The sequence below is a fragment of the Strigops habroptila genome, chromosome 4 (assembly GCF_004027225.2).
Source record: "Strigops habroptila isolate Jane chromosome 4, bStrHab1.2.pri, whole genome shotgun sequence".
Classification (NCBI taxonomy): domain Eukaryota; kingdom Metazoa; phylum Chordata; class Aves; order Psittaciformes; family Psittacidae; genus Strigops; species Strigops habroptila.
The window spans coordinates 45,308,703-45,336,399 of NC_046358.1; the positions used below are offsets into that span (position 1 = coordinate 45,308,703).

Genomic DNA, 27,697 nt, shown 5'->3' on the forward strand with positions numbered 1-27,697 from the left:
AAACTGGGAAGAAAACAGACGAAGTTTACACTTTTTCCTTTTCCCCACATTCTTAAAATCCTTTACTTCATTACTCATTGCAGATCGAAACCTCTTCATCATGTACTCTCTGTATCTAAAACAGGCTGTGTCCACTGACCGCCTTTTTACAAAAAAGCATCAGTGCTAATGGCTCTCTAGCCTCATGCACAAGCTGTTTCTAATGTAAACTGGCAGACACAAGGATGATTTTCCTATATATTTTGAGAAAGAGCTCAAAATAATACATTACTTCATTAAGAGACCTTTCTTTTCTGCATCATAAACAGCATTTTCAATGCCTAACAAAGGATACAATAATGCAAGAGAATAAGCAATTATTAATGAAAAGTGCATCAATCTGCTGCCTTACTGAAAATAATTAAACCACTTCTCATTACACTTCCTCTTTCAGGGTTTCACATAATTTAAATAAGATTTTTCCCCTTCCAACTGTTCAACAGAAAACCAGCATTTTTAAAAGCCGCTCTGCAATTCTTGACAGCCAGGTATAGGTATTCGCAAATCCTTTTGCTTTTATGCTATATTTTTTCTGTACTATACCTAACGAAAAACAAAGACAAAAAAAAAATCTTTAATTTTCTGTGCATTGTACTTCATGATTTTTCAACAGTATAAGTAAGATTAAATATTGCCAAATATTAAATCTATTCCAACACTACAGTGACACACATGATAGAGTAAGTTAAAAATTATTTCCTCAAAGGTACTAATGGAGATGAAGTCTGACACTCTCATGTACGTCTGTATGTTCATACTCTTCTCATATTGGCATATTTACCTATTGATGAATTTATAGTGAGCCTGCAGTGATTTTTAAGCACTGCTTCTCATTAACAGGAACAATTTATTTCCTTATTGCTCACCTAAACATCATAGGTCTTCCAGCACAAGTTCAGGTTTCTATTATCACCTGTTTATTCAACTTGAGGGGGAAAAAGAAAAACCTAATGCTTCCCCCACCACCACCCCCTCCCCACTTTAGACTAAGGAAGGGGAAGGAAGAGCCTCGACAGAGGTTGTTTCATGAAAAGAGAAAAAATATCCCTGCAAAGAGTAATCCTCTTCACTAGTTTGCTCTATTGGTGACCTTTAGAGAGTCTACCAAAGCTAAAGAGAAGCTTAATTTGAAGAAAGGGCAGCTGAGAGAACAGGTTAACAAAAGCTTTTAGTCTTTATTGTACAGGATGAGAATTTTTGAAAGAGGGATGAAATCCTAAGACTGCTTCATAAATGTTGGATACTGGAACTCACCACTTTGGGTTAGCTAAAGATAGAATTAGCCAAGAGAGACATCCTATTCCGAAACCTATGTTTTGCATAACAGGAATGACACTCCAGTTAAAGGGAAAAACATCTCAAAGCACACAAGGAAGAGACTTGTTCTTGCAGTTTTTACATAAAACTGTTACTGCTCCAACACTCACAAAGTACGATTCTACAAGATGTCTTACCAACTCTAATAGCAAAAAACATTTCTCTCCCCTTGATTTTGAAAATGGTTCATGAGTAATTCAGATAGATTAGTCACGTGATGATGACCTGGTGTGATCTACAGCCCTCTATAGTATGTAACTGGTAGATAAAGAGTGTAACCAAAGTTTCCCCCCTGAAAAGCATCATTGCAGTTACAAAAACAGAAGAAAAACAGCCTAGATCCTGACAAGTTCTTGTGTTCAAACCTATTTATAGCTGAAGAAAGAAACACTATTCCTACCTAGGCATAACATCTGTAAAAAGCCTATCATGAAACAAGACCCAAATAATTCTATACAGATGTAAACATATCAAGTGCCCATGAAAAATTCCACTGTGTATCGTATCTCCATGTTTATTCTGTGATTATCAGCCCCTTGAGAGGCTCAAGAAGCAGTACTGTTTTTCTGCTTTTAAATCATTGTTATGAAATTGTTTTATGACTACACCAGGGTTCAATAGTGTATGCATTTGCCAAAAAAAAAAAAAAAAAACCAAAACAAACCAAACCACCAACCAAAATCCCTTCGCTATTTGTGTATCAAATCTGAATGCAACTTACTACAGACATTTTAGAGATCATCACTCAAACCTTAGACACCCCCTTCCTCATCCATCTCCAGCTTTTTTTGGAAGGGGGGGAGGGGGAAAACCCTCTAAAAGATATTTTTCCAGGGAGCTTTAAAGAATGTGCTTCCCTAAACTCAACATGCAACATGAGATAAAGTAGTTAAGAATCATTGTCCAAGTTCCTCAATGCCCCACCACCATACTTCTAAAAACAAGATGTTGAAATGTCATTTTATTATGCTATTGGTCAGCGTATAGTTATAAAATGTAAGATATAAAATGATGCTCTGATCCTGCAGTTCACGCCACTGTGAAGAAGCTCTAAGAATCACTTAGAACTTGCTGGAAGTACAAACACATCCAAATTACCAACAATGTAAAGGAGGGCTGGGCTGTTCTTGCTGGGATACACTACAACCCCAGGATTTTATACACACATTACATCTTCACTTGCAATAGTTTGCACTGATTGCCAGCCCTAGGTGCATATGGAACACCAAGTGCCACAGAACTTTGCATCCATTTTGCAGTGCTGAGCTCTAGGCAGTGCTCGACTGTCTAGACAATTAGTGGACAACTTCAGCTGTGGTTCCATCAGTAGGGAAACCACTCTGAATCCACCGGTACTACACTCGAGTATAACCCACAAGGCAAATTTGCACCAAAAAACCCCCATCCTTGACAGTAACTCAAACTAAGAAACAAAGAGCCATGCCAAAAATGTGGAAGGAACCATCTTTTCTCATTAGCACAATTCATTTTTTAGTTTTACCTCTACAAATAAATCTTTACTCTTGAGACAATAACCTTTTAACATCCTTGCTAAGAATCAGAGCGAAGGGGAAGGAAAAGAAATGAGGACTATAGGATCATTTGAGCTTCTGTTGCTGTCAAGGTATTCCAACTGCTGTTACAAATTAAGAGGACCATAATAAGGCATTGAAGTCAGCAAAGCAGCATCACCTGAGTAAATACAGCCTGAAACAGAATACAGAAAGGAAAGACGGAGGGAGGGAAGAAGGGGGAAAAAAAACCACCCAAAACCAAAACAAAACAAAAAACAAACAAACAAAAAAAACCCCCACAACAACAAAAAAAAACCCCAAAAGTAACTAAAAAAAAAAAACACCAACCAAAAAACCCACACACACACAAAAACAAAACAAAACAAACAACAACAACAACAACAAAAAAAAAAAAACCAAAAAACCAAACCAAACACCACACCACAAAAAAAAAACCAAAAACAACCCTTAGTTTGTCAGGCAATCAGAAAAAGCTCAAGGCCTCACAACATGCCGCTGACAGAGCAGTAGCCTAGGAGGAGCTGTGGCCCAGAATCATCACTCTGTTGTGCAGAAGACAGAGATTCTGGCTATTCCAGAGTTAAAGACAGAGTCTGTACAGTCTGTAACTGTATGATTATCCTCTGGGAAAAGGGAAGCAGGAATAGAAACAGGGCCTTAAGGAAAGGTTCTCACACACTCCAGCGGATTTATGGGTTTTACCAGCAGGATGTATTACTAAGTCTACCTGCAGAAGCCTCTTTCCAAGGAAGTCACAAAAAAAAGTCAGACATGATGCTGTTACACAGCAATGATGCTGCATGTTCAGCTGTGTAACGTCTCAGTAAAAGTGTCTCAAGTTAAATCAGCAGGGAAGTTGGTAAAATAAAGTGAAGGAATAATGATAAATATTATTTACACCATTCCACCCTAAACAATCTGGGATTATTACCAAACATTGCAGTTCCCAGTGCTGTGAAAAGCAGGTTTCTCTATTGTCTAGAAACTGAAAAGACTAAATTCACTTTGGCTGAATAAAGAGTGTTTATCTTTCTCAATTGCAAAGACAGCAATGAAAAAAGTAAAAAAGAAAAAAAAAAGGGGGGGCTGGGCAAGTGGTTACACAGCAGCTCTACCGCGTACGCTCAGTAACCTTTACCACACTCTTAAAACCTCTGACAGTATTTTCCTGCACTGATCTCCATATACTTCTGACACAACGCATTAACAATCTATCTACCCTTTTGGTCACAATTTTTATTCTCAATGTCCAAATTAAAATTCCTCCTCCTTAGCAATGGTTTTCATCTTGTCCTGCTTAAAATGGATCTGTTTGCAGAAACCTTTCTACAGTAATCAACTGATATCCAGGCTTCCCTACAGTGTTCTCTTCACCAGACAAAAAATAAAGAGGTGAGAGGGGGAGAGAGAGAGAGAGAATCAGGTCTTTCCCTCCTAGGTCACACCTGCCAGGCTTCACATCTTTCTTTAGCCCCTCCTTATGAACTTTTCCAGCTAGTCTGAATCTTGCAGAAGTACAACCAGACTTTCCAGTGTAACTACTTTGCTGAATGCTGCTTTCTCATTCTCAGCCAGCTCCCTTCTACGAAATTGCAGCTTAACCAGTCACACACTTCTGCGTGTTCTTCCTAAGTAAATGTGTAACGATGTGGTGTTGCATTAGACCTTGAATTACACCTTAGTGCAGGCTGCTTCTCCCATTTGTTGAGACTGTGTTCTGTGTTCCCCCCTCCTACCTACCCTTCCAGTTTAGCACTGTCTGCAAATTTAAACACTGTATGTTTTACTCCTTCATCAAAATTATCAATAGAAACACTGAACGTGAGCAGACACAGAACGTAAGCCTTGCAGAATCCCATTTAACAAACACCAGTTTGACACTGAACCAACCCTAAAAAAGTTTGCAACCACTTGTTCACACATTTTTCAAGAGTCTTAATCTAAATCAATACACTCAAAATAAAAAAATCCACACTTCATTCACAATCAGTTAGTGCCTCTTCACACCTTTCAAAGTGGAGAAACTCCCCAGAAGGGAAGCTCTTCACACTTCATTAGTAATTAAGTACAGCTCACAAACTGATGTACATTAATCTAAATAAGATTTTTCCTAGCTGTTTTGAGAATATTAACATCAAACCTCAAAAATTTGTGTTCAAGATCCAGAAATCTATTCTTCTTCCATCTGCACAAGCTCTGTTACAGTGTTCTAAAGGAAATTAAACGTATCTGTATTTGAAAAATCAAAGCTTTTGCTACCATGTCTGTGAACAGATTGTTACTGCAGTTGCTTAGACTGTAAAGATTTAGCTCATACTAAACTAGGAAAAATTTATCTGATGCTGACAGCCTTAGATGTTCTCTTAGATCAGTTCTACATGTGCATGGATTATAAAAATGAAGATATACTAAACAATAAATAAATGTGATTTCATCTTGAAACTAACCGTAAGCAAGAAAGACTGCACTAAAATCGGTCTGTTAACCTCCATTCTTTAATAATAAAATGTTAGAAGTGGAAGATAATATTGTGTCAGTGTCAACTGGACCTTATACCTTAAGCATCATAATTCCACATTATTTTACTAAAAAATGAATAATTGCAAATGTGTTCTATTTATTTAACATAGAATAGATTAGTTAAAGCAGACAGAAACAACGGGAAATTATTCAGGATGACAGATCTCCAAAGAAATCTGCCATTTGTTAAACCAGCTGGTCATAATTAGACTCGGATTCATTTTTAAAGGGAGGACACAAAATCCTCAGTAATCAAGCCCGTTAAATCAACATGCACACTAGTTACAAAAAGATGTAACAAATGCAAGATCCTCCTTCCTCTTCACGGGGATTAAGAACACTTCTCACAGTTTCTGAACCAACTGTATGTTTGAGAGAGGCAGCATCTTGTTTCAAGAGCAGAGCTGAGGAGTTCCTCAGAGAGCTATCTCCTCAAGAGCTGACAGAAATCATGAAAGCTTTCATCTTTAAGACTCTGATCCACAGCTGGATCTACCATGCAGGGTATGAATAAGTCAATTATTTATAAACAACATCCTGACCTCCTTCTACATTAGCACCCAGCAGAAGAGGAGAGAACTGACTCAGCAAGTACTGGGTCTTGACAGGCTTTGCAAGTAGCACAGCTGATCACCCATTACTAAAACCAAAGAATTGCAGTACACTTACAGTAGTCTAAAACAAGTCATGTCCAGCCTTCATTGGTCCACAAAAAAAATGAAAAGCAAATGTACCACTACACTTTCTTCTCCTTGTAGTACAAGTCAGAAATAACATCCTTGTCTAGCTTCAAACACATGCTTAGGAAGCATTAAATTAAAAAATCCAAACGCAATATTTGAAGATGAATAGTAGTTTTAAATGAATGCAATTGACTAACAAATATTGCTGCTAAAATATTATGCAATTTAATGCCAATTTCTACTTCATTGGAAAAAATGCTAAGTATTTCCAATAGTTTTTAATAAAGCTTGGTTTTAATAACACTCTTATTACACTTTACTGAATCCATTCACCTATAATTTTACTTGCATTTTACTGCTCTGTCCATAGAAGACTCAGCAAAACCAAATCCAGTTACTTTAATACAATTTCACGTAGGTTTTGTTATAAAGCTTTTCATAATTGAAGACACAATAAGACACAAACTTCCCAAGCAACAACCAATGCTCCAGCAATAAAGAATTAAATATCCAGCTTAGCAGCAATATTTTAATAAACAAATGGTGTATAAAACAATTATTAATTTATCACAGCTTTTAAACTATAGAAGAACCTAGACTTAAAATTATTCTCAGGAAATACTACCAGGTCACCTAAATCCTGTGATTATAATTTTATATTATAAAATGTTATTATAAATTTAGTTTACAAAACGTTAGAATTATCCCAACCTAGTAAGAAAATTCCTCCAAAATGCCAAGCTGACACCAGCAGTGTGGAAAATGCAGAGTGTAATCTACCACAATTTTTAGTTTAGAAAGCAGAAGGGCTAGAATTAATTGCCCTTGGAAATCCTACATATTACAAAATTACAAGGGAATTTCTCCAGGAAATTTCAAGGCCCATGTGGGGGGGGGAAAAAAAAAAAGGAAATTTTCAGAGCAATGTGGTAAAACCACTCGCATTCCCCATATTATTATGCTGGCTCTCCGGGTTTGCAACTTAGCCATCGTCACTTGAGAAGCTCTGACCCCTGTTGGTGAAAGACAGCAGGGTCTCCTCTCACACAAACCGCTCTCTCACTGAGCTGGTGCACTTTTTTAAAACAAGCCCCTTTGCCGAACAAAGAGAATGCTAAAGAATTGGGAATAAAATGCGGTAATTTCCTGCCAGGCAAGAGCTAAATCTGTTCAGAAAACATGGTCAAGCACACACCAAAGACAGTACAAGGGAGCTTGTCTAACTTGGAAGGGAGCTTCCATCTGTATGATGGAAGGAGAAAGAAGGAGATCCTCTCTGTTTCAGAAGTGGTAAATTGAGATTGGCTCAGAGGCAGCACTAGACAGCAGCAGCTGCAGGCTGGCACAGCTGTTGACACTACGGCTGGATTGCTGGCAGCCAGTTCTGTCCAAGCTGCTAAACATGAGATTTGTGGCAGGTGTGCTGAAAGACCATACAGTGCTTAATATCAAAAGCCTCCAGCATAGGAAGAGCATTAAGCTTACTCTTCAGTAGAGTTCTGGGAAAACCTTAGCTACTGCTTCACTTAAAGGCCCAACCCATATTAGCCTTAGCCAAAAATAAACATAGTCACTGTGCTAGACTAAGATGATGAGCATATCAAAGTCAGTAATGCAGGGATCAGGCAAAACATATTGTAAGCTGTCCCAAAACAAAATTTTTAACTGCTTCCCGAAATATTTCAAACAACAACGCAGACAAAAATGCACACATATAACATGATTCCCTTCCTGAGTGCACCTTCTAAACTATGAAGAGGACTGTGCTGAGTCAACAGTACCAGAGAAAACACAGATAGAAATGCATGTCAGCTTAGTAAGAAATGGTTCAATGACTTTAAAAAAAAAAAAAAAAAAAAAAAAGTCAGCTCCAGATAGATGTTTCCTCAGCGAATACAGGTGCTGAATTTCCCCCCTATTTCTCTATGGCTTATGACGGAGCACTATTGTTCATATGTGTGTGGACAGGTTTGGATTCTAGATAAGTATGAACTCAACAGTTCATATCACTTACAAGTGAAATTACCAACCAGCACCTTAGGTAACAGTATTGATCCAATCTTTTACCTCCCAAAACAGGAGTGCTAAAAAGTTTCTAAATACAATAACAATATGAATATTTTACATTTTTTTAAATCCAGCAGCAACCACAGGAGTTCTAATACAGATAAAACACTGCTGGGTCCAATTGAAGCCATGGCATCATAAAAGTCAAAGTGAATCTAATCAACGTGATGCTGAAAAGGGGCAGCAGCTGGTCCATCTACATTAGGACTCCCAGTGCTGCCAAAACTAATCAGTATTAGGTCATCATTGTAATCTTTTTCCAATCCAGGGACAACCATGATTTCTATGTTGTAACAACACTAACGGAAGCAAAACAATCTGAACGTGGTACTGTCGAAGCATTTGTAAATGGAAACCATTTTTAAAGGCACAGTGTTGATCTCATACCTTGGTGGGCTGTAGAAAGCATTTTTAACATCTCTGCAGGAAAGTGAAGGTAGTTGTGGCACACTTAGGCATGTCTGTGCTACTTTTAAACTACTAAAACACTTTAAAATTGGTCAGAGCACATCACCTTACATTAATGACAAATACGTGTTCCAGTGAATCACAGATACCAATGCTGTAAGATGAGCCCCGTTACCACTTCACTGCTAGTACCATGGGCTGGACAAGACACACTCATTTCAACTTCTAATAAGCTGTGCGAAAAAATTTTTAGCAGCACTTCACCTCTATTTACAAACAGAGATGTGTTTTTCAGATGCATTTTCAAACGAGATTCGTATTTCTCAGCACAAAAGTATAAACTTCTTTCGGCCAGAAAATCCCTATCTATACTGCTGTTTCAGGGGAGGAAGGGAGCAGAGAGCGGGTGCAGGTACCGAGCTCACCGGGTACACAACACTAGCCCCCAACGCCAGCACTCCCCTCTTCCCACCACCTCCAACTGCTGGGAGTGGCCGCGGCGCCGCAGCCGCCAGCCTGCCTCCACCCTGGAAGGGGCGGAGCAAGAGAGGAGAGGGAAAGGGTTGTGCCCCCACCCCGACAGCCACCCCGCGGTCCTACTGCGCTCAGCTCCGCCTTCCCGGCTGTCTCCTCCTGCTTACCCGCCGGGGCCGCTGAGCGGTGGGCAGCGTTGCCCCGCGACCTCGAGGCTCTCGCCTGCCCCGGCCCCCGCCTCGGTGTCCGCGGGCGCCGCCTCTTCCCCGGCTCTCGCCTCCGCCGTGGCAGTCCCGGCTGCTTCCTGCAGTCGCCGCATCGACCGCCCTATCCGCGCCGCTGGGCCGCCGGCGGCCATGCCGGCCACCTTCCCTGCGGGGCAGGCCGCCGCCCCGCTCGGGCTGCATGGCCGGGCTGCGTGCTTCCCACGCGCTGCCTGAGGCCGGGCCGGCCGGTGCCGCGCCGGTCCCCGCCTACTCCCGGAAAGAGGCCGCCTGCGGAGGGCGAGTGAGGGAAACGGCGGCGGCGCGCCGCGCCCGCGCCCTCAGCAGCTCCCCCTGCCTGCGGCACCAGCCGCGGCCGGGAGGCGAGCGCTGCGGTGGGCCTCGGCGGAGGTCTCGGCCTTCCTGGCGGAGGGGACCCGCGGGCGACCCCTCTCCTCCTGGGGCAAGCCCCTGGCAGGCACCTGGGGAGCGTTTCCCTGCGTACCCTCTGCAGATAGCTTTCCAGATGTGTTTCAAACAGAACTGTGTTTCATGTTTAGAAAACAGCAGTCATAGCTAGAGCCATATGAACTATAGAATCATTTAGGTTGGAAAAGACCCTTTTGATCATCGAGTCCTGAATCATTAACCTGAAATCATTAACCTGAAACTGCCAAGTCCATCACTAAACCGTGTCCCTAAGCACCATGTCTACATATCTTTTAAATACTTCAATGGACGGCCGCTCAAACACTTCCCTGAGCAGCCTGCTCCAATGCCTGACCAAAGCCTTTCAGTGAAGAAATTTCTCTTAATATCCAGTCTAAACCTCCCCTGGCACAAATTGAGGCCATTTTCTCTTGTCCTATCACTTATTACGTGGGAGAAAAGACCAACGTCCGCCCCGCTACAACCTCCTTTCAGGTAGTTGTAGAAAGCAGTAAGATCTCCCCTCAGCCTTCTCCAGGTTATACAACCCCAGTTCCCTCAGCAATTCCTCGTAAGACTTGGTCTCCAGACCCTTCCCCAGCTTCGTTGCCCTTCTCTGGCCCCACTCCAGCACCTCAATGTCCTTTTGTAGTGAGGGGCCCAGAAGTGAACACAGTATTCGAGGTGCAGCCTCACCAGTGTCCAGTACAGGGGGATGATCACTGCCCTGGCCCTGCTGCCGCACTATTTCCGATACAGGCCAGGATGCCGTTGACCGCTTTGGCTGCCTGGGCACAAGCTGGCTCATGTTCAGCCATCAATCAGCACCCCCATGCCCTTTTCCGCTGAGCCGCTTTCCAGCCACTCTTCCCCAGGCCTGTAGCATTTCATGGGGTTGTTGTGGCCCAAGCGCAGGACACGAAGTTAGCTGTGTGTAGTAAATGAGGGAAAAAGTGGCTGAGTCCCAGCTTACAGGGTGTCGCACACAAGCCTGCACTACATGAAGTGTGTGTCCTCTGCTGCCTCTTGAGGATCATCTTGTTCTGAAGACACAGCACGGGACACGGGAACACCTTTGTGCCTTAGAGCTAGGCCAGTTTATCCTGCTCTGCTTGAACTAGTCAGGCACCCGTGCTGTCCTCAGGAAAGTTCAGTGATCACTCTTGAGCATGCTGGCTGTCCTTTGACAACATACATTAAAACATCAGTCTGGTTTTGTAGGGTTTTTAAACCCAGTAGTCCTTACAGCAAAATGTGACCAAAACTCCCAGACTGCGAAATCATGGGCCGTCATGTGTGTGCACTACTACCTGTGGTAAGGGCTGCTTAATTCTGAGGCATACCATGCAGCAAATCAATGAATTAGCTTAGCATGACTTCAGTGCAACACAAGCAAATAAATGAAGTAACAGGGAGCAGCACTGGCAAGCACGTTGCAAAGAAAGACATCTAAATGACTCCTTGTGCAGCCGGCACAGGTCTGGCAGACCCGGTGCTGAGCTAGAGCTGATGAAACCTGGCAAACCCAAGCTGCGCCTGCATCTGTGGTGCAATTAATCTGTGACACGAACAATCTGCCTGCAGATAACTGTAAGCTGACTATATGTACAAATTTAACAACTCACTTTAATTAATACTTACAGCTACATTGAAAAAAAACCACTAATATTTAGCAACAAATAGCAAATATCATTACAACTCACGAGTGTGAAGTTCATGCATTGATAATGATGAGAGACAGCAAAGTCATGATACTGTACATGTGCATTTTGATTTTGTAATTTAATTTTGATCTCTCTATTATTATCATCTCTTATGATCGATAACTAACATAAATTCTGTTATCATAGAGCACAGAAGTCACATTTACAGGCACTATTGCCCTGAGTGATACACAAATAGAGTACAAAAGGTAACACTGCAAAGTGTTAACACAGACCTATGAGACAAAAGATGATACAATATGAAGAGATGACGAGAATGGCCAACATGCCAAGAAGAGATCTTTGCATACTAGCAGCTTAGCTACTGTCAATTTTTATAGGCGTCAAAGTAAGACAGCCCATTAGGGAGGGAAGGCTTTGCATGATGATAACGAGAGTGCTTTCTATTTAGAATTTAATTATAGTTTCTATACTATAATACCAGTGTTTCTCCTGCCCATGTCAGTTCAAACCAAGAACAATTCCATCAGGACAACAACAATGTCTGCTTATCCTGTTGCTCTGAAGTCTGCAGTCCACATGGGGTAGCTTCAGCAGTCTTTCTTCCTAAATTCTGATGGTAGGAAGGGATAAGAAAACAGCAATGAAGAATGTAGGAAGGGATGGACATCAGAGGCATGTGAGCATTAATAGGATGACCGTGGTGCCATTTCCACCTTTTGCTGCTTATACAAGTATTGAATTGTTTTTGTTGTGTTGCTTGTCATTGTGGTCATCCATTGTGGCTTCCACTTCAGTTCACTCCTTTTGGTCAACCCTGCCATTCAGTTACCCCCACTACCCAAACTGCACTTCCACACCTGGCCCAGTCAGTGTCCTGTGTCCTGAGATCTCTTAGTAAAGAAAAGTCTTTCCTGACCTATTTTTCCAAAAACATCTTCACCTTGCTTCCTTCCTTAACTCAAAGATTCCTCCTCAATTTCCCCAAGCACTTTTAACACCTAATTGTTTCCTGCTGCCACTATGCCAGCATGGTTCGTAATTCCCCATGCATCCTCAGTTTCCTCTTAGTCTCTTTCTGTTGTTGGTAACTTCTCCAAATTTTCCAAAGATAATTTTTAAAATTTTAACATGTCTTCTGCATAGTACTGTTGGAAACAATACAGTGATTCACTGTCTTACTGCACGGCAAGACTTTAAATGTCTGTCTTTACGAGTATGTAGAGTGTCTCCTAAGGTATTCAAAATACAAGAGCAGGCATGATTGACTGTCTAAAGAAACAATAGTTGTTTTGGTTGCATTTAGAAATGTCTTAAGGTGACATTGTCCAAGAATGTATATTTGTGTGTTTTATTTACGTTCATAATGGTAGAAACAATAATCAAAATGCAAAAAGAGAGCACAAATAATTTGAAGGATTATTTTACAAGTGTTTTATGGTAATTCTAATGGAAATCTGTGCTATTTAATGAGCTCTTTTCTTTTTCTGTTTTTATCTTTGATGTTTACAGCTGTCTCCAAAAGGATATTTTTGCATACAGTAAACAATATGCAGCAGTGCTAGGATCCTGATGACAATATACCAAGAACAAGAATGGAAGTAAATTTATTCAGCAATTCCACTGTTGTAAACAGTTCATCCATCAACCACAAGCAGTTAGAAGGGCATAGCCTCTGGGAAGTCATTACTATTGCCACTGTAACTGCAATTGTAAGCTTAATAACCATAGTGGGAAATATTCTTGTGATGATATCATTCAAGGTTAACAGTCAGCTCAAAACTGTCAACAATTATTACTTGCTCAGCCTTGCCTGTGCAGATCTCATCATTGGAATATTTTCTATGAACCTTTATACATCCTATATACTCATAGGCCATTGGTCTCTTGGAAGCCTTGCCTGTGACCTGTGGCTAGCACTGGACTATGTAGCTAGTAATGCCTCAGTAATGAACCTCCTTGTCATCAGTTTTGACAGATATTTTTCCATCACAAGGCCTTTAACTTACAGGGCCAAACGCACGCCTAAAAGAGCTGGCATTATGATTGGTCTGGCTTGGCTAATTTCCTTCGTGCTGTGGGCACCCGTGATCTTGTGCTGGCAGTATTTCGTGGGTGAACGAACAGTACCACCTGAAGAGTGCCAGATACAGTTTTTATATGAGCCCATTATCACCTTTGGTACTGCAATTGCTGCTTTTTACATTCCGGTGTCCGTGATGACCATTTTGTATTGCCGCATCTATAAAGAGACAGAGAAACGTACCAAGGACCTTGCTGAACTGCAGGGTTCGGAGTCTGTGGCAGAGTTTGAGATGATAAAGCCTCAGAAAGCATTCCTGAAGTCTTGCTTCAGTTGCAAGCAACAAAACTTAGCCAAAAGAGAGAGGTGTCAGGCTTCCTGGTCTTCATCTAGTCGAAGTACATCAGCTACCGTGAAAGCCTCTCAGGCAGCAAGTACTTGCATCGACTGGGCTAAGGCTGACCAGTTAACCACCTGCAGCAGCTATGCATCTTCAGAAGAGGAGGATAAACTTGCCACAGATTCAGTTTTCCAAGTAACTTACAGAAGTCCATCTAAAGGTAAGGCAGAAGAGTTTAATGAGAGTACGGATGTTGTCGAACACCAACCTGAAGAAAATGATTTTGAGAACCAGAAATACTTTTTATCACCTGCCAAAAGCCACATACAAAAAAGTAAAAAATGTGTGGCCTATAAATTCCGGTTGGTGGTTAAGGCTGATGGCACCCAGGAAGCCAACAATGGTTGCCGTAAAGTAAAAATAACTCCCTGTCCTGCTGCTCTGTCAAAGGATCCTTCCATCAAGAGCATGGATCCAAATATAAATAACCAAATCACCAAAAGGAAACGGATGGTTCTTATAAAGGAACGCAAAGCAGCACAGACTTTAAGTGCTATACTTTTGGCTTTTATTATCACATGGACTCCCTACAATATCATGGTTTTGATTTCCACATTCTGCTCTGACTGTATTCCCCTGACATTGTGGCACCTTGGATATTGGCTATGCTACGTGAACAGCACTGTTAATCCCATGTGTTATGCCCTCTGTAACAAAACTTTCAGGAAAACTTTTAAGATGCTGCTATTCTGCCAGTGGAAAAAGAAAAAAGTGGAAGAGAAGCTATACTGGCAAGGCAATACCAGACTTCCATAATTTATTCCTATATAAGGGATAAGGGGGGAAATAGATATTGATGTAAGCTGGTAAATTGGGTGTAATTCTGTCTTTTCAAAGTTGCTGCTTTATATGTCTAAGGGTTAAAGAAAATCTATTGAAAAAGAAAATTTTGCATGAAAGTAGTGTGCTTGGCACAAAGAAGTCAGTGGCTGCTATGAGCAACACAGGGTGGTTTTGATTATGCAGTAGATCTGCATTAAAGTTATTATGCTTGGGGTCTTCTTTCTTTCAGTTTCTTTCAATCTGAGAATATATAGAGTAAATAATAAAATACTAGAAATTCAAGTGGGATGGTCATCCAGTCATCAGGTCAGGTCATCCAGTCTATCTCCCTGTGGCACAGAGCTGTTTCTTCCTGCAGTTCCTTTCCTAGTGTATTGTCTCTGCTTAGCTTTCAGTGTTCCAAGTCACCAAGCAATGGAGCTCATACTGCTGTTTTTGAGACTTTTCCATCTGGTGTTGGAATAAAACAAGGACTATTTAAAGGGGGAAGTGCTGTCATCCCCGATACTAAATGGTTAGGGAGATTCATAACACTCCAAATGAACACACATATTGTAGGAGAATGTAATACTGACAAAATTTCCACTTTAAGGATGACTTTTGTGGAGACATAGGAAGGGCTTCTAGTGGAAGAAATAGATGATCTATTTTGTATATGAAGAAGCCAGTTCCAATTTCAGTTCCATTATGCAAGTCACTGTCATCTGTAAAAAAATGGTGATGGTTAGCAGATACTTCCAAGTTTCTCCATTTCCCAATGACTCTGAAGGAAATTTTAAAATTTTGGTGTGATAGTGGCAATTCAAATCAGAACTGACTGTAAAGCATAATGGATGTAGTCTATCTATTTTACAACACAAGGAACGTCTTTTTTTGCAATATCTCCTTTGTTGCACTTCTCCTTGCTCCAATATTCCATTACTGATGTAATGATGCAAGAAGAGGAAAAAATACATATTGATACCCTGTGCATTTACGTATATGTTATGAAACTACTATAAACAGTGATGGAGTTGGCATCTCTGAAAGAAAAAAAGGGTTTTTTAGTAATTTTTTAATATTTCTATAAAACTATTAAGGAGATTTTGCACCTTCATAGCACTTTATATCTTTAAGTAGCTTTACAAATATTAGCCAATGTCAAGTGTTTGGAAACAGAAGTTATCTTCAGTTGCTATCTTTTGGTCCAGTAGAACCATATCCTCTGCTGTACTGCGGGCTAGAGTCAGCCCTTCTGCTGGCTGTGGCTTCTGGGGCTGGGCTGTACTGGCCTGGATGCAGTGAGCTGAGACTCTGGCCACTAGCTGAGGTTTGCTGGGACTTTGGGTGTGTGCTGAGGACCGTCCTGTGGCAGGGTTGAACACCAGGTGCCTGTCTGATGTCTGTGTTAGATTGTCAGGAGTCCTGCAGCATTGGCCGAGCAGAAGGCCATTGGTACAGAGCTTGTGACCTGGCTCCTTGCACTGGGAACAAACATGAAGCCTTAGAAAAAGCCATGAGAAAACACAGTTAGTGGCGACAGGAGCCATAAGGAATGAAGTCCTAAAGTAAACAAATATTTATGAAGTTCAGATTCAGTTCTAGCCTTTCTATCAAAATTCTGAGTGAGAAGCTCTGGAATATTAGTTTGGGCCAATCTTCATGTTATATCTAATATATGCTTTAGTGGGACATTGCAGTGGTGACATGACCCAGTTGCGCATTTCATGGATTGTATTAGTCATCCTGGATGTACCATTGCTTCCTGTGAAATTGTTCATATTAATTTATTAAATTATCGTGCCATCAAATTGTTGCTGTACAGATAAATAATTCTTCCACGTCAACAACCACAGTACAATTAATTAGTAGTTTTTATCCCCAATCTCCAGAGGGGAAAATTATGTCAGTGAAAGATTAGCAGTGTAGTAATGTGAAAATATGTTCTCTAAATTCAGGTGATTGATTTTGTAACAGACCATACTGTGCCTATTATTTTTTGTGCATTAGCATACGATTGCTTATTAAAGGAAAGTAAGGGTCTTTATATAAAGACCCCTTCATCAGCTTTCCTCTGTCACTATCCAGAGCTTTTCCTGTGTACAGTAACTATGTACAAGTTGGTTATTATAGTGGGTTTATTTTATATTACACTGGATCAGACATTCAGTAAACTGTGTTTGATTTCTAGCAAACGAATGTGTCCCTGTGTGGCACAAGCTGTAGTTAAAAGCAAAATTTATGAGGTAGTAACAGTTCCTGCTAGCTACAGTGTTGTTGCTAAAGTAAAGCATTGGCTTCTACTGAAATTAAATGGGATACTTTTTGTTGGCTTTGGCTTCTGTTGAACAACAGTGTTCTGTAAATGTTTATGGACTCTGTGCTCAGTAAATGTACTAGAATACACAGTGACGGATGCATCAAAGTTGGTTCAATGTAATTGTGAAATATATGCTCAAACTATGCTGCTAGCACTTCAGTATGCGAGACGTTACATGGCCAAACATGGGTACATTGTAAATACCTGGAATTGTATAAAGAGGTGTGTGTTGCTTTATTGCTATGTGGGATGTTTATTCTTAAAAAACCTCAAAACCACAAAAAGAAAAACGTGATTCTCATCAGAGTATCAGTTAGTACTTAATTATATTTTGTTTTCAAATTATATTTTGTACCTTTAAAAAGCGTTGTGGACTTTTACAGTGTAGAACAACCTTGTTATCTGTATTTCTGTCCTTTTAATGAACCTTATACTGATCCTATAATTGATTATGGTCATGGTCAGGGACTGGTGAAGAGAACTTTTTTGGTAAAAAGTACATTTTATTTATACATAATTACGTACACACACACATATATATGTATGTATTTATTGTCAATACAGATGCATAAATATACATCCCTAAGCTTTTCAGAGACACAGCACCTTTAATATTTTTGAATATTGAATTTTCTCACAAACTGGGGTATCATTTTTGTGTCTCCCTTTTTATACATACCATATGTATTTCAGATCTCCATAAATTATCAAGTAACATTCATTTTCTGTAAATATAATTTATGTTTGTAGATAAATACTTGGAAGAGTTCCCAGAATTTTTAAATGGGTATAGAACACCTAGTTACAGTTTTGCACCTTCTGTGACTTGTTACCACAGACTGAAGAGTTTTGCAAAAGACAGAAATTCAAGGTAAAATATAAATGCACAGGTTTCCTTTATAGAAGAAGTCCTGTTGAACAGAGGAAGGATGAAATCAAAAGGGTTATAGAGAAAATACTGTAAGAACGTGTAAAATATGATAAAGTGTATTTTGCCGTTTATTATATAATTCAATTGCGAATTATGCTTATCCTACTCAACTATGCATGTCAATTAGTTACTGCTATTAACTGTTGAAAGTTATTTTTATATGTGGATTTTTGTTCCTCATCTCTATTGTACCGATAATGGGACCTGTACTGGCATATATGGGCTTGAGGAGTCTAGATCCGGAGAGAATGATACGCTTCAAGGCAAAATCCTTAATTGTACTTCCTTATCACCCTTTAGATATTCTTCCAGTTTTAGAGCCGAGTGTCATGAAAAATCCCCATCTCTAGTTTGATTTTTCTGATTGTTTGATATCCCACAAAGGGCTTTTTTCAGAAATCTGTAACATTGCCTCCTTGTCATATTTGATAGCCGAACATTGTAATCCAGGATTTCAGTAAGGCCTACTGAAACAGGAGCCATCACTGAGCAGGGTCTGGAGAAGTACTTGTTGAGAAGAAAACTTTTGAAGGATTTTAAATGTCTAGTTGTTTAAGGAAGACTGGCTTGTTTGATCTATCAACAGATACATGAGGAAACTAATGGCATTTAGTAGCTAATGGCCTAAGTATTCAGGAAAAGGCAGCAGTTTTACTGAGACTAATTAAAACTGAAGTTCCTGATCTGATACATAGCCCAGCAGTGCCTAGTAAACTTTAAGAAATACGTTTACCAAAATGGAAAAAACAATTGCAACACCATCCCTTTCTGAAACCACTAACAGTCACAGATTATCCGGCTTCCAGTTTTGTGCTTCCATGTCAAGGTTATTCAAAACATATTTTTGGAAAGTGTGTAAGAATCTGGCTATATGGCCAAGAATTAAAATAAAAGCTTTGGGAGACTGGCAGCACTTGGGTGATTTTCTTGTATCGTCATTACAACTTTGGAGGCAACCTGATAGAGTTACAGCAGAACCCACGTTAAATTGACTCAATGACATAAACTCAATTCAGCCACTCTCTACTTCTTCCCCTATCACACTTTCATCTTTGAATACGTTTTTAGGGGAGGAAAAATCAGATGCTGTAAAATAGACATGTATGCTATACTGGCCTCACCCACGTAACAGATCTGTAGCTCTTTCTGAAAATGTTGCAGTGCATTGTAAAAAATAAAAATTCCTTTCTTGGGTTTTCCACTTTCTAATTAATTTCTCTTGTAAGTAATTCTGGCAGTCTTGGACTTCTCAAAACACATTACAACTTTTTTTCTGCAAAGTAATTTTCATGGAAATTATGAGATTTCAGTTTTAAATTAAAAAGCAGGAGTTTGCCAGTATCTGTTCGTCGGCTTTGTGTAATTGAAATGTCTAAGGAAACATAAAAGATACTCTAATTCCTGACATTTTATATAATGCAACAATGAAAACTTCAGTTGTTACTCAGCTTTTCCAGCTGTAAAAGAAAACAAGGTCTTCAGGATTATCAAAACTTAAATCCTTTTATTCATTATTTAAAAAAAGGTGAATTTACCATGAAATTTAAAGATTCTTTGTTTTATAATCAGAAATAAGGCTCTGTTTAAACAAACCTTGAATTTAAATTAAAACTCAAGGTTGAGTGCCAAACTGTCCTGGGTTCAGCTATAGCAGTCATTTTTCTCCTTCTTAGTAGCTGGTGCAGTGCTGTGTTTTTTAACTTTCAGCCTGGGAACAACGCTGATAACACCGATGTTTTTAGTTGTTGCTAAGTAATGTTTATTCCAACCAAGGACTTTCTCAGTCTCATGCTTTGCCAGGGAGGAGGGGAAGCCGGGCGGAAGCAGAGACAGGACACCTGACCCAAACTAGCCAAAGGGGTATTCCATACCACAGCACGTCATGCCCAGTATATAAACCGGGGGGAGTTACCCGGAAGGCCTGATCACTGCTCGGGTCGGGCTGGGTATCGGTCGGCGGGTGGTGAGCAATTGTATCCTCTCCCCTTGTTATTTCACTAATCGTTATTATCATTGGTGGTAGCAGTAGTGGTTTTGTATTATACCTTAGTTGCGGGCCTGCTCTTATCTCAACCCGTGGGAGTTACATTCTTCCCATTCTCCTCCCCATCCCTCTGGGAGCGGGGGGAGGAAGAAGGGGGGGGTGGGAGTGAGCGAGCGGCTGTGTGGTTCTGAGTTACCGGCTGGGCTCAAACCACGACACAAACCCATTGAAGCTAGCAAATATGAAATAAAGGCAACACTTTTATTTTCTCACCGTGATATTAAAAAAAGAGAAAGCTGAAGCACATCATGGAACAGGGAGAAGCAACAGTCAAAACATGACAAACAAAGTGCAGCAATATCCAGAAAAAAAAGAAAAGGACCAATAAGTAAAGAATTGCAAAATCAATTTGATCGTTAAAAAAATGGGTTCACTGAGTTTCTTGAAGAAAAATTCAGAGGAATTGTAAAGTTTTGGATTAGCAGCTTTAAATGGAAAAGCTGATGATTCCGTTAGCTCTGGGTCCTCTAAAAAGGACTAAGAAAAGAAAAGCCTATGCTGAATACTTCACTGTGTATGGTATAATTAAAAAGTTGAGATAAAAAGAAGAGTCAATGAAAGGGAAAAGAAGCCATGGGAAATGAGGCTAATTCCAATTTTATATATTAAAATAGCTTTCACTAAAGATAAAAAGGAAAGGGCTGATGCTGCCCTATGGTACACAATACTCTCCAACATGTGTTTTGTAAATGTAGGTACTTCACTGGAAATTTCCTTCCTGCATGATATGTGAAGATGTGCAATTATAAGAGGTCAACATTCATACTGGAGCAAAACTTCTGAAATGCACATATATTCATGTATATCTCGTACAAGACATCAAATCTCGGATTTCATACCTGACTCCTCTTATGGCTAAAATACTATAACATTAAATATTTAAATCTTCTAGTAGAGGCCTCAGTTTCTGACAGTGACTTCTCGCTGGTGTGGTTGGATGATGTCTATGTCCTGGTCTAGTCCTGGACAATATGCTGTCATAAAGCCCCTCCTAAGGCCCAAATTAATTTTCAATCATGATTACTTAGTGTGATCATTCAGTCAGTGTGAGTTCACTTCAGTTACTGGAGAAAGAATCCATGGTCCTTTCAAAGTACACATGGCTTATCTACAGTTCAACTTTCTGACACAGACAGGACTTGGTTGGGTATGACAGGCTGTACTCAATGGGTTTGATCATCATCCATGCAAACTTGCACATGCGTTGCTTGTTGCAGTCCTTTTGCCAGTATATCACATTCCTACGGTTTAGATTTGCTCCGGCACATGCATCATACCACCAGCCTCCCCCAGGAATGCCATTGTGTTCCAGTTTAGCACAATTCTGAAAGTAATTGTCATTGTCTCTGTCTTTGGTGGTGAATTTCTGGTTGTCATGAAGGTAAGCTTCTGTGTCTAGGCTCAGAGCATCAGTGGCATTGCCTTGGTATAGACCAACCCTGATTCGGTATTGAGACTCTTCGTCTTCAATAAGGAAGGGTTCATATTGTCCCCATTTGATTTCAGCGTTTAGGTTTACAAGTTTAACTCCAAGTATATATTGCACAGAGCTGCTTGTTAACTGATGCATATATTCATTTCCTAACCAATGGTTGTCATGAACGGAGCCAAATCCATATTTGTAATCCTGCCAGGTCCTATCAAAGTCAACAGTACTATTGGCTGTAATGTGCTGGATTACTGTCCAACCACCATCTTGCATGTTACAAGAGACTACAATTGGGTCCTCCTTTGGTTGGATGATGTAAAGACCATCTCTGGAATTTCCTTTGGAGCGCTGAAAAATCTCAAAACAATCCCTTGGATAGTCTGAGTAGGGGGAAAAAAAAAACAAACCAAGTTTTAAAGTAAATTTCTGTTCAAATAGTGAATTTTAGATATGAAGTCTGTCCTTTACAATGAATGAATGACTGCAGTCTGACCAGAAGCTGACTCTGACTTCATCCCAGCTAGGGGGCACCTGTTCAGCTAAAGGGGGAAGATTGCAGAGCAGAACATGCAGGAAATGTTCAGAAATTTTAAAATGGGTTTGTTAACCCTGTCATACAACGTAAGCGCGATTTTGCATTTATGACAGCAATACGGTTGAAAAGCCAGAAGTTATGTACAGACCATTCCTTTTCTTCTTGTGTTCTTCTAGTTTGAGTAGTCACCAACTTTGCAATTCCCTGTGCCATGTGTTGGACCACTGTGTTTAATTACAGGAGCTACCTTTATCCTCAAATAAATCTAATTTATCTTTAACCAATTTACACTTTGGGCATATGTAACATCTTTGCATTACATTCCGATAAGTATGCCATGTGCTCAGTGGTAAAAGTGAGATAGTAAAGCATACTTCTTGCTAATACAAAAGTGATAAACATCTGAGGATTTTCTTAAGAACAGTTCATGTCACTCAAACTCCAGGCTAAATCTTACCACTGATTTACAAGCAGAACTACAGAGCTGTGCAGTGATAACAACAATACCAGGAAAATAGGTGAAAGTGCTTTTCCACTTAATTATTTATCCAATAGACTCAGAGGGTAACAAAAATGGCATATAAGGCTTGGGATGACCCTCTTGATTGGGCTGAAATATATATACTGTGTTTTTTAAATGTAACTTGCTTCTAAGGTAACTTCTTGCTATAGTATAGTATCAAGCATCTCTGAGACTAAGGCACAATGCTCTGCTTTTTACAATTGGCTATGAGACTTCTAAAAGCCAGAATATAATTTATTTAAATACACATTTATGTATATATGAATTCATATATAGGGAACTCCTTTTGTAGAGAAGGATGTTATTCAATGTCCGTTCTGTTTGTCAGAAACATGTTTATGAATTGAAATAATTCACTTCTCCGTAGAGTTGAAAGGCATGTCATTACATCATTATAGTATGGGATATTTGTAATTTATGTTTAATAAAAACTTGACAATTTTAATATCTATGTGAGAAAAATTCCTACAGACCACCTGTGATGTAAAATGAGAGTTCTTCAGACTTATGAAATCTTATGTTCTGTCCTGACAGTGACTAATAGGAATTTAGATGCTGAATTTAGAATTTTTATTTTTTTTCTGGGAAACCAGGATAATTCAGGACAAGTACAGCAATTGGGGTTTTTTTCAATATTTACCAAAAAACAATTAAGGAAAATATTTCCAAAGATAAAAACTTTTAACTAAAAGCTCAGAAAAAAACCTCTTCTCTGCCCAAATCACTGACCAGAGATCAATGATCCTTTGATCCTTTTACTGAACACATGGTTTTTCTTTTCCTGAACAGAAGAACAGAGTCTGAAAAGAGTGAATCTCATTGTATGGTCCTGTGACCAACAAATCAGAAGTACACTCAACAATTTGGCTAGTGTTCAAAAAAAACAACCAACCAACCAACCAACTTTCTGGAAAGAGAAAGGCACCAGGAGTGACTATTTTATCTACCACTGGTCCTGCAGGGAATTATATCATGCAGTCTTCTTCACAGAATTGTTGAATTTCTTCTCTTCCAACTGAAAAACATTGTAGACTTCAATAACTGTCACTGCTCTGTTAGAAATACTAATCTGGTTCCCAATCTAATTTTATTAATGTACACCATCCACCTTTTTCTTTCTCGTGTCACATTGTTCGTTAGTTAAATTGTGCTTTTTCCTGGGTAATAAGCCCCAGTGAAGACAACTGTATTTTTATTCAGCCTTTGTTTTGGTAGGGTAGCATAAAGAAGTTCTTGTATTATTTAGTGTAAGATAAATCTTCTGTTCCTTAATTGTCTTGGTAGCTTTTCTGCATCTCTTCACTGCAAATTAATCTCCTAAATGTGAGTAAAATTTGCACACAGTATTGCAGATGGCCCTATGTAGTGCCACTGATTCTTCCCAAGTTTTATTAAAAACACCTTTGTTGATATATTCTAGGATTGCATTTGTATTGCTTAATTTCCTTTAATCTAGAGAAGATTACCTATGAGCAAATACTTCCAAAGTCTCCTCTTGACTTTATAGTTTACTTTTCTAACCAAGTCATTATCATTTTCTTTTCAATCTCTACTGAAATTATAATGTAACCTTACCTTCTCTGATTTAATATTGTATGAAGTATTATATCATAGGCTTTGTAGAAGTCCAGATGGACTAAACCTGTTAAATACTATTTTTCATAGAATCACTATTGTGTTAAATATAGTCTTTTATATTTTATATTCAGAAGTTTATTGGTACTTCTACACCACTCAGGACAGATTTACAGGAATAGATAGGGTTTCCAAGGCCTTACTTTTATGCCTTTCATTGCCTAATAGAATCTACAGCCATGAATGGAATACTTTAAATCTCAATACTATCTGCATACCATTATTAAACACCCTGAGAGAGCAGAACTCTGTACATGACTCTGTACTCCAGTTGTTAAAACATTTGCCTAGTAGATATAGCCTGACTCCAAACCCAATCCCATGACTTTATAGAATTATTATTAAGTGATTATATAATGATGTGCACACCAGTGATATATACAGTGACTCTTGTATTCGCCCTTCTCAGTGAATATTATTCAGGCAAAATAGAACAGCTTCTATAGACAGACAATGAGAAAATCATTTAGGCTGATTGTTACAGGATTCACTTGGAAAGTGGATTTTTTAAAACCTCAAGTGACATCAGTCAAAGGAGTAAAATGAATCAGCTCACTACTCTTTTTGTATACAATTTATGTGGGATCTACTTTGGTAAATGTATTAGAAAACCTACCAAGCTGGACCTTGCAAGCTAGATAGGCAGAGGGATGCCTCAATTATAGGTACCAATGGGATTTAGGTACTGAGGTATGTGATGTAATCTAGATATGATTGTGCAAAGAATAAGTCTTCAAATTCCACAATTCTTTTTTTTTTTTTTTTTTTTTTCCCCAGAAAACCCCTGGTTATTTCTCTAGAAATAGATGGCAGCTGAGCAAGGGATTAAGGATGCTGGAGAGGGACTCTTCATCAGGGACTGTAGCGATAAAACAAGGCGTAATGGGTTCAAACTAAAACAGTGGAAGTTCAGGTTAGATATAAGGAAGAAGCTCTTTACTGTCAGGGTGGTGAGGCACTGGAACAGGTTGCCCAAAGAAGTGGTAAATGCTCCATCTCTGGCAGTGTTCAAGGCTGGGTTGGACACTACCTTGGGCGACATATCTAGTGTGAGGTGTCCCTGCCCATGGCAGGGGATTTGGAACTAGATAATCTTAAGGTCCTTTCCAACCCTACCTATTCTATGATTCTATGACTTCAGGGCAGAACATGTTCATATTGCAAAGCAGGCCAAGTGCAAGGTCCTGCACCTAGGTTGGGGCAATCTCAAGCACAACTAGAGGCTGGGCAGAGAACGGATTGAGAGCAGCCCTGAGGAGGACTTGATGAGAAGGACTTGATGTTTCTCATCAACCAACATCATCAACCCTAACGATGTTGGCTGATGAGAAGCTGAGTATGACCCAGCAATGTGCACTTGCAGCCGAGAGCGCCAACCTATGCTGGGCTGCATCAAAAGGAGCAAGGTCAGCAGGTCGAGGGAGGTGATTCTGCCCCTCTGCTCTCGTGAGACCCCACCTGCAGTACTGCCTTCAGCTCTGCAGCACCCACCACAAGAGGGATGTGGACCTGCTCAAGCAAGTCCAGAGACAGCCATGAAGATAATCAGAGGGCTGGAGCACCTCTCCTGTGAAGACAGGCTGAAAGAGCTGGGTTGTTCTGCCTGGAGAACAGAAGGTTCTGGGGAGAACCTTAGAGCAGCATTCCAGTACCTACAGGGGGACTACAAGAAATCTGGAGACGGACTTTTTACAAGGGCATGTAGTGATAGGAGAAAGGGGAATGGCTTTAAACTGAAAGAGGGTAGATTTAGATTAGATATAAGGAAGAAGTTCTTTACTGTGAGGGTGGTGAGACACTGGTACACGTTGCTCAGAGAAGCTGTGGCTGCCCCATCCCTGAAAGCGTTCAATGCCAGGTTGGATGGGGCATTGAGCAACCTGGTCTAGTGGACAGCAGTATCTTGGCGATATACCTCAGAGTTATAACATATCCTGGGCTGCATCAAAAGGAGATCCAGGGAGGGTATTCTCACCCTCTACTCCACTGTCGTAAGAGCCCACCTGCAGTACTGCATCCAGCTCTGGGGCACCCAACACAAGAGGCACATGGACCTGCTCAAGTGAGTCCAGAGGAGGCCACAAAGATGATCAGAGGGCTGGACACCCCTCCTATGAAGACAGGCTGAAAGAGCTGGGTTATTCAGCCTGGAGAAGAGAAGGCTCTGGGGAGACCTCACAGCAGCTTCCAGTACCTAAAGGGGGACTACAAGAAATCTGGAGAGAGACTTTTTACAAAGAACTGTAGTAAAGGACAAGGGATAATGGCTTTAAGGTGAAAGAGGGTAGGTTTAGATTAGATATTAGGAATAAATACTTTAGTGTAAGGATGGTTGTCCAGAGAAGCTGAGGCTGCTTCATCCCTGGCAGTGTTCAAGGCGAGGTTCCACAGGGTTTTGAGCAACCTGGTCTAGTGGAAGGTGCCCCTGCCCATGGCAGGGGTATTGGAACCAGTTGAGCTCTAAGGTCCCTTCCAACCCAGACCATTCTGTGACTCTCTGATTTTTGCAGGGCTAACTTTCAAATACATTGGCTGAAAATGTTACAGCAACACCATAAAGTAAAACACAGCATGCATCCAAATCACCCAACTGTCTTCATGAGTACCTTTTTCATTGCTGTTACCCAGTCTCTCATAGCCTCTTTGAGGAAGAAGGTGAGCATTAGCCAAGACCACTGCCTCTTTGGTGATCACTGATACAGTGCATTGAGAGAGCAAGAAGAGAATAAATCCAGCTGAGCTCGTCAACAGCATCTTCCTTCCAAGTCAGTCCTTCTGCAGCAATACAGATCTGTAACACAGACTGGATTGAAAATGGAAAGATTTTTGACTTCTAGTAGGAAAGTGTTGAAGAACAAAGGTATTGAAAAACTGAGCTTCAGTGTAGTAAGCCTCTGGCAAAATTAGCTTCTCCCATGTTTCAAGGACCTCTCCCTTTCCTGATGTCTTGCAGCCTATATCCGACTGGTCATTTCTCTGACACAGAGCATTAGAATGTTTCTTACCTGTTACCTTGTACCATGCTGGGCAATGAAACAGAATGTAATTTTGTGTGTGACAAAAAAGTAATGATGGAAGAAAAAGCACATCTTATATTTATCATAATTGAAATAGTCCCCGAGTCCAAACTGCAGTGAAATAGAGCACCAATGGTCAACCTGGCAGAAACAGTAACACTAGCTCTGCTGGCTGTCTAGTTCAAACAGTACTCAAAGACATGGCTTTCTGAGTGCTGGCAATATTTCTATGCACTGGATAACTCCAGCACATCTGGACTATCCTTTTTATGAATTTCCATCTACAGCTGTAAATAATAGGTCACAAGTTTAAACCAGATTAAAAAAAAAAAAAGCTCAATGAACAAAGCAAAAAGAACTTTTCTTCAACCTCCTCAAAACCCACAAGGGTTTAATATATTGAATCAAAACCTTTTTGAGCTTGTCCTCCTTTTGGGATTACACATGTAGTAACTATCCAACATAGCAAGAAGTCTTAGGCTATTACTGGACTAAGTCCTGGGGTCCTCAGGCAAATGCCAGTTTGTCTAAAGAGGAATTTTTATATCAACAGCAGCTTAGGCTGAATGAGGATAAGTAATGTTTCCCGTACTCTAAAAGGACACATTTGCTTAAAACTCCTGCCGAACTGGAGTGGTTTTGTTTGTTTGGGTTTGTTGGGTTTAAGGACAGCTCCCCCCAGTGGCTTTGGCAAAGGCAGCAAACAGATCTAGCAAGCAGCTCTTGCATCATAGCTGAT

At 40.1% G+C, this 27,697-nt stretch overlaps 3 protein-coding genes across 4 annotated transcripts in view; 1 reads left to right on the forward strand and 2 right to left on the reverse strand.

The window, feature by feature from the left end:
• The window catches only part of AVEN (apoptosis and caspase activation inhibitor), a 108,520-nt gene extending 98,920 nt beyond the window's left edge, over nucleotides 1-9,600 (reverse strand). The window contains exon 1 of the mRNA XM_030481608.1: nucleotides 9,211-9,600. Coding sequence (XP_030337468.1) covers nucleotides 9,211-9,450 — 240 coding nt within the window. The 5' untranslated portion in view covers nucleotides 9,451-9,600. The remainder of the gene's footprint in view (nucleotides 1-9,210) is intronic.
• CHRM5 (cholinergic receptor muscarinic 5) overlaps nucleotides 1-17,928 on the forward strand; it is a 49,326-nt gene extending 31,398 nt beyond the window's left edge. For both annotated transcript variants that reach the window (XM_030481606.1, XM_030481607.1), the window contains one exon: nucleotides 12,852-17,928. In XM_030481606.1, coding sequence (XP_030337466.1) covers nucleotides 12,935-14,518 — 1,584 coding nt within the window. In that variant the 5' untranslated portion in view covers nucleotides 12,852-12,934 and the 3' untranslated portion in view covers nucleotides 14,519-17,928. The remainder of the gene's footprint in view (nucleotides 1-12,851) is intronic.
• A 2,999-nt stretch (nucleotides 17,929-20,927) lies between these two features.
• LOC115606758 (fibrinogen-like protein 1-like protein) lies at nucleotides 20,928-26,731 on the reverse strand. The gene is made up of 2 exons (XM_030483197.1): nucleotides 26,548-26,731; nucleotides 20,928-21,628 (listed from the first exon to the last, which is right to left on the reverse strand). Exons 1-2 carry the CDS (start codon nucleotides 26,693-26,695, stop codon nucleotides 20,928-20,930), a joined length of 849 nt encoding a protein of 282 aa, XP_030339057.1. The 5' UTR covers nucleotides 26,696-26,731.
• Nucleotides 26,732-27,697: the final 966 nt, after the last annotated feature.